The sequence below is a fragment of the Cicer arietinum genome, chromosome 5 (assembly GCF_000331145.2).
Source record: "Cicer arietinum cultivar CDC Frontier isolate Library 1 chromosome 5, Cicar.CDCFrontier_v2.0, whole genome shotgun sequence".
In the NCBI taxonomy this organism is placed as follows: Eukaryota; Viridiplantae; Streptophyta; class Magnoliopsida; order Fabales; family Fabaceae; genus Cicer; species Cicer arietinum.
This window is the reverse complement of record NC_021164.2, coordinates 75,710,252-75,717,807: the sequence shown is the minus strand read 5'-3', so window position 1 is coordinate 75,717,807 and position 7,556 is coordinate 75,710,252. Positions and strand designations below refer to the sequence as shown.

General features: G+C 32.2%; 1 protein-coding gene across 1 annotated transcript; it reads right to left on the bottom strand.

Annotated features, from left to right (window-relative positions):
* Positions 1–276: 276 nt before the first annotated feature.
* LOC101502250 (tocopherol cyclase, chloroplastic) lies at positions 277–4,458 on the bottom strand. The gene is made up of 10 exons (XM_004501115.4): positions 4,092–4,458; positions 3,731–3,975; positions 3,401–3,480; positions 3,123–3,199; positions 2,874–3,043; positions 2,478–2,575; positions 2,060–2,167; positions 1,409–1,525; positions 674–823; positions 277–569 (listed from the first exon to the last, which is right to left on the bottom strand). The coding sequence occupies exons 1-10, from the start codon at positions 4,319–4,321 to the stop codon at positions 393–395; spliced, it is 1,452 nt and encodes a 483-aa protein (XP_004501172.1). The 5' UTR covers positions 4,322–4,458; the 3' UTR covers positions 277–392.
* Positions 4,459–7,556: the final 3,098 nt, after the last annotated feature.

Genomic DNA, 7,556 nt, shown 5'->3' with positions numbered 1-7,556 from the left:
CTGCGATTCTTTAATTTAATTTAAAGTATTGAATTTTATTAATTTTATTTGAAAATTTTGTAGAGTAGATTTTGTTTGAAAATTTCGATAAATTTTTTAAATTTATGTAAGAAAAAAAAAGGATAATATTATTAACATTTTAAAATATAAACGATCAAATTATTTCTTAAAATTAAACAAATGATCAAATAAAAATAAATAAATAAATAAAAGACTGTTACCTGAATTTTAAAGTTAAGGAACCATTGGAACAATTACACTTTCTTTTTATTATAGTTGACCAAAAAAAAATATCTCTTTTATTATACTCCTTCCTATCGCACATTTTCATTAAAAAATATGGTACCACTTGCGTTCATCAAGAGAAAAGTTTTACAAAACAAAATAAGTTACTACAAGCCAGGTGGTTTAAACAGAGGAAACAGATTATATATGCCATCTACATCTACTGGTAATCCAATAGCACGACTAAGGATAGGTGGTGTTGATGTCTTGCCTTTCCAAGTGCTAAACCATGGACCTCCTCCAACTTCTAGAGCTGCCATGTCACTTGTCACGTCCAATATCATCTGCCATTCACATAACATTCATCAGCATGTTCCAATAATCAAATCAAACACCAAGTATATGGGAACAATTTATATATATTATGTGTGTGTGAGTAAGAATACACCTTTCCCTTGCTTCCATCATATCTTCGTTCCCACAATTTTAATTTTAGAATTCCAAAGCATGTATCTTTACAAGCTTGGGAAAGGCCAGCTTCTGATGTTGGAGCACGCAATGTAGTGCCTGGATCATCTGCTGTGCCTTCTAATTCAACCTGCAAAAATATGATACATTTAGCCTATGTATGGAAACATACGAAATCACAGGCAACAATTCACGTTTAGTTAAACTCTTGAATTTTTAGCTTCACAGTTCTGCAGTGAATATTGCCTAGGGACGCAATAATGTTCTGGTTGACATGAAACCAAACATGCTATTAGTCTGTCATTAGCCACAAGACCCTTCTAATATCTACTTCCTTTGTCTTCAATACAAATCTTTGAAAACACCCAAAAAAGTGAAAACAAAGGACAGTTTTACGATTAAAAGTATAAAAAAAAAATCAATGTTTTTGAAAAAAATGCCCCTAGACGAATTAAATTAAAATTGCGCAAAGCAACTCCCACTTGCCATTATGAACTGTATATTCATTAACATGTTCAGTTCTTCAAATCTTTACCCTCTCTCACAGCAATCATCAAAAAGTAACTTAGATTTCATAGTTTATATACATCTCATGAAACGGAAATGCAATGCAAAACTTTAATACGAACAACTATAGGTAGTGTGAGTCGTTGTAATATTACTCTTAAGGCAACCACCAACATAAAATAAAATGTAATTTGAGAGAAATATTTACCACATAATTGCCGTTCTCTGCAGACATAAACCAATAGCCCCAAGTAGCAACTTCCCAGGTTACAACACCATTCCATGGCACAAATTCATAAAACTTTCCACTATAATGAATTCCAATCTGTGTCAGTTTGCAACATAGGAAGTATTATTGTATGCAACAGAAAATGGCAAATAGACCCAAAACTAATCCTACAAGAACAACACTATTTTTACCACAATTTGAAACAAAAGAAATCACTAACAGCCATTAGATATACAAGTATAGAACACTTCAAAAGAAATATCAACCTAATTGAGCCACATAACAAGAAATTTTAACATAACTCCTCACCATTCACAATTTTAACCAGATGACGCATGTTTTCATGAAGTGTCGGTAATGCAATTAATGCGTAACTGAAGATACTAAACAAGTCAAGTATTTTCATCATTGCTTTGGACTTTATCAAATCAAAGAGAACAACTAACATGAGCAAAGACATGCTATTTTAACAACAAAAAAGAACAAACAAATCAGCTTCACATCCTTGTCCTTTAATTATTCATATTACCACTGACATTTATTTCAGATGTAGTCTTCATACTACATAAAGTCAGTATAATAGATTTATGAAATGATTCAAATTGATAGCTGAATGCCGTATAAAGTTACCAATGCAGCATTTTCAAATGTCTCAGTTAATCCAGGAATCTGTCTCAATCCACCAGCTGCTGTAAGTGCAATCTCTCCACTAGCACCTTCAAAAACATTACATTGAGCCTGCATGAGACATCAATAATATGAGACAAAAAAAAATGTATGCAAACACTCATCCAAATATTGGTGAGAATAATTGAATATCCATAGAACAACACAAAAGCATATTAATCTACAATACCTGCTGGAAAAATTAAAGTAACCATAAAACAATGAAATACAATGTTCTGACCATAATTTTCAATCAAAATACAAGAAGGTTTGCAATTGATCGCATGCAACAAGCTATAGCTGAAGTTTCATAACAAGCCATGAAACCGGTGTGCTGATAAACCCTAGACATATACTTCAGTGAAGAAAGAGAGATTTTTACCCAAAACCATTTTCTCGGGAATGCTCCACCCCAGTTCTTTTCTGAATAAGATGGGGCATTATCAAACTCAATCCTCTCACCATCCCACTCTATCCAACCTGCGATTCATTATTAATATAAGAAAAACGAAAGAGAAGACACATATTACAAACACGTGAATAATTTTTAAAGGACAAATGCACTTCAAAACTAATTATCAAGTCATAGCATTCCAGTTTTAGACCAACACAGACCTTATAAATATTCATCATCATGCCCTCTCTCCTATTCCAGACTTACCACATGGCTCTAGCAATAATTATATATCAACACCACAATCTGAGTGGTTTAATGCCAATCCCTTTGGCAAATTAAATTAGACATAAAAATGAGGATATTAACCAAGTTAGCACATGCCTGTTGACAGTCCACCAGCCATGCATATTTGCCAATGTGGTTCAAAAACAGGAAAAGCTGCAAGCCAACCAGCAGTTGACTTCTGTGTGGACCCAACATCACCCCAACCATATACAGGACGTGTACTGTACTCCCAGCGAGCCGTCTTTACTGTTTTTACATAATTCGACCTATAATTAAAATTGGTGTCATATAACAAATTAATCAATAAAAGAAGAAACAAATTTTAAAAAGCAATGTAACTCCCACCTTCCATCATCGCAAATGGATCCTTGATTCCAAAGGGGAGTCACTTGAAAACCTTCCAGCACTCTATCATTAAATTCCTAAGCAAAGTGACCAAATAAGAAGCATTTGTAAACGGAAATAAAGAACAAGACTTGTTTCTGGAAGCCACTCTTATAACAAGTAATGCGATTGTGACAGAATATAAACCGTTTGCAGGAATAGTCTAAAATTATTGAAAATTTAAGGAAAAAGTCACCATTGCAAAACAGATAGATTGAAAGATAGTTATATAAACCTACCTGAGGAGTAACTTCCTTGTTTGGAGGTATCGAATTTTGTTTGGCCGCAAAAGTGTTACCCAACATCAGTTCATGCCTACCTAAACAACCATTTTTAAAAACATTGACTTGTAAGTTATATAGACTTAAAATAATGCGATCATCAATTCATCGTCCATTTTTTCAATTACATAAAATATGAAATTTATTTATTTTTTCCACCAAATTGAAAATGTGATCATCAAATTCATCATCCATTTTACAATTACATGAAAAAAGAATGAATTTTTTTATTTATAATTTTCCCCCAAATTGAAACATCAATGCAGGAATGTGCAAATGCATGCTTACTTCCCCAGAAGTTGTGTGATTCAGGAGTGTATTGGCAAATGTATTTGTCATCAGCACCAAGAATTTGGGCCCCAACACCAGTAAACCTGGGCCCATATTGGGCCAATTCGAAAGGCGTCAATTGTTTGCGAAACGCAGGATTCTCAACTGAATACATAAAGCAAAAGCTCTGTCTCCTTTCCGGAATGGAAACTTTGAAGTACCAACCCTCAAAGAATTTCCGAGCAGTTCCATCAAAGTGATATCTAAACTCACAAAAAATATTGAAATACAAATTTGAATTTGAATTACAATTAATAAAATAATAATCTAGTAGTAATCAATTTAAAATGAAAAAGATTGATGGAATGGAACGATATACCCGCTATGAGGGGTGCGAAGTTGTCGATTGGGAGGTGTAGGAGAGTAAGATTGAGATGGTTGGTTATGTTGAATTGGATCGGTATGTGAAGAGAGGGAATTGTGAGCGAGTAATTTGAGAGAAGGGTAGCGACGAAGAGGAAGGGGGGAGAAGAATGTGAGTGTGGAAATTGAGGTGGATGAAGAGACGGAGGGAAAGTGAAGAAACGGATCAAACAGTTTGGTTTCCATGGATGATGATAATTTTTCTCAGTGATGCGTGCGTGGTGTAGAAGAAGAAGAAGAACACGATGTGACTGTTTGCGACTTCAAACCACATGACATGTTAAGCTTACTCAGCTAATTCGTAGTGTTACATGTTACCTACGTGTTTTCATTTCATCCCCCATTTTCGCCTTATTTTGTTAGTGTTTTTTTTAAATTATTTTTGTACTTTTTTTCTTTCAAATTTAACCTTATTAATTTAATATTATTTTAAAATCATCCATCAGCGACTGTTACAAAATGATAAACGGAGAAAAGACATAAATAAATAAAACGTAAATTTATTGGACGAAAATAAAATAAAAATTTATATATTTCTTTTTTTTTTTTGTCTTTATAAGGATTAAATTTAAAATTAAAAAAGTTATATAGACGAAAATAAAAATAAAATATTAATTTACTGGAACCAACCATATAATTAAACGTTAGTTTTAAAACAAAAATATATTGACGTTAAAAAAACTAAATTGTAATTTGTATCATGGTATAAATTGAATATATTCCTCGTGTGAATTATACATAGAGTCGGATAAACGACAGTTAATCTAAACATAAGAAGAAAATCTGTTAAGAAAATTTTGCTTAGACTCTCTTTTAAATATATCATACAAACTATATTTTTTGTGATAAGATAAACATGACCCGTCCTGTGTCAAATTAAAAAATAAATAAATAATAAATTAATCCCATTCACTCCCTTATTTTCTCTTATTTTTTCTCTCTCTCCGTCTCGACACACACTTCCCTCCCATTTTTTTGTTGTTTTTTTCTTTCTTTCTTTTCCTTCCATTCTCCTTGTTTATTCTCACTCTATTACTCAAACCTTCAATCCTTAAAAGAGATTTAACATCCCCACAAGCTTAATTTCTCAAACTTCTACAAATTCTTTTGGTTGAGATTTTTGAGTTAGGGTTTGTGTTCTAAGGAAGGAAAAGGGTAACCATCTCTTGAAAGTGGTTTATTGAGACTCATTGAGGTAAATGTACAGCTCTAATCCTAGTATGAATTCATAAAAAAATGTAGTTTTGAGTAAAAATCTTATTTTGTGCTTAGAGTATATTTAAACGATGGTGATGGTTTCATAGAGGTAGTTAAACTTTAGAATAAATTTCTCTAAAGTCTTAGAAATATTTTTTATACTCAGATTTGTCAACTGAGACCTTGCCGGCTACTCTCTGAGAGTTGTTGGAGAGCAAACTTAGACGATTCTCCATAACTGTGAGTTGACGACGATCATCGTCATATATTTTTATACTGCTATTATTATTATTTTACTTGTTTTCTATATTAAAGTATTTATTGAAAAATTTGGGGAACACAACCTTTGAATTTTATCTCGATTTCGTCAATTATTTAATTTAACGGTCGTTGTTATATAATATGTTATTAATTTGATTTACGTATGAGTTTAAAGTATTTAAATCTTGAATTGTTATGCGATTGAGTATGTTTTTTTTTATGAATTACGATGAAATGATTTTAAACACGTGTTTTTTGAAATCGGTGTTATAATTATTAAATCGTTAACTGCGTTAGGTGCACCTAATTACCTCGTTGTGATTAGGGAGAGTTACTTGTTAGATGGAGCCGCCCCTATGAGAAATATGGTCCGTAGGAGGAAAGGGCTATCAACGAGATGTAAGCTCCCTAATTGATACGTAACGATGCGTTGCGGGAATTGAGAGGAGAGAGTCATCCGTTAGATGGAGCCGCCCCTAAGGGAGAAGTCACTCTTAGGAGGAAAGGGCTATCAATGAGATAAAGCCGCCTCTTGGTTCTAAAAATTTGTATTGTTACTTGTTTGATTTTTATAATGATTTTAAGGTTGTTCATTTTGATTTCGTTTCGTTATTCACTGGATTTTTAATATTGCTGTCACGTGATTAAACAGTTATTCGTGCCTTTTGTGTTTCCCTTCTAATTGATGGTGGTTGTTGTCTCCTCACTAAGTCCTTGTGACTTACCCCTTTATGTTGCTTATTTTTTCCAGATTCGCAAGCAGCTGAGTAGGAATCTATTATTTGATTCAAGTCTCAACATACTTCTTTTTTTTTTTTGGTAGGCCTATTTGATCGAGGACCATTTTTGTAACATTTGTTGAGTCTATGTAATTGCAGCTATTTTGGAGTCTAGAAAGTCTATTTAGTTTTTTTTTTTTTTTTGGAAAGTGTATTAAACAATTTGATTATGTTATTTGAATTATGACTGGATTGAAAGCTGAACATGGATTTTTACAAAATTTGAGAATGTTGAAGTTACAGAGGACCAGTAGCGTATCGCTTGGCACTTCCACTAGATCTATTTTGGTGCAAAAATCCCTCTGTAACGTCAACATTCCCAAATTTTGTAAAAATCCATGTTCAACTTTCAATCAAGTCATAATTCAAATAACATAATCAAATTGCTTAATACACTTCCCAAAAAAAAACTAAATAGACTTTCTAGATTTCAAAATAGCTGCAATTACATAGACTCAACAAATATTACAAAAATGGTCTTCGATCAAAGAGGCCTACCAAAAAAAAGAAGTATGTTGAGACTTGAATTAAATAATAGATTCCTACTCAGCTGCTTGCGAATCTGAAAAAAATTATGTAAAAAAATTATCTTGATTTAATAATTATAACACCGATTTCCCAAAAACACGCGTTTAAAATCATTTCATCCTAATTCATAAAAAAAACATACTCAATCGCATAACAATTCAAGATTTAAATACTTTAAACTCATACGTAAATCAAATTAATAACATATTATATAACAACGACCGTTAAATTAAATAATTGACGAAATCGAGATAAAATTCAAAGGTTGTGTTCCCCAAATTTTTCAATAAATACTTTAATATAGAAAACAATAAAATAATAATAATAGCATTATAAAAATATATGACGATGATCGTTGTCAACTCACAGTTATGGAGAATCGTCTAAGTTTGCTCTCCAACAACTCTCAGAGTAGCCGGCAAGGTCTCAGTTGACAAATCTGAGTATAAAAAATATTTCCAAGACTTTAGAGAAATTTATTCTAAAGTTTAACTACCTCTAGGAAACCATCAACATCATTTAAATATACTCTAAAAGCACAAAATAAGATTTTTACTCAAAACTACATTTTTCTATGAATTCATACTAGGATTAGAGTTGTGCATTTACCTCAATGAGTCTCAATAAACCACTTTCAAGAGATGGGTACCCTTTTC

Excerpts from the sequence above, each read along its gene's own strand:
- LOC101502250 (XM_004501115.4), bottom strand. The coding sequence starts at position 4,321 with ATGGAAACCAAACTGTTTGATCCGTTTCTTCACTTTCCCTCCGTCTCT. Across the intron at positions 3,044-3,122 it reads TCCATTTGCGATGATGGAAG|GTCGAATTATGTAAAAACAG; the intron begins GTGGGAGTTACA and ends TTTTAATTATAG. Across the intron at positions 570-673 it reads ATGATGGAAGCAAGGGAAAG|ATGATATTGGACGTGACAAG; the intron begins GTGTATTCTTAC and ends TGTGAATGGCAG.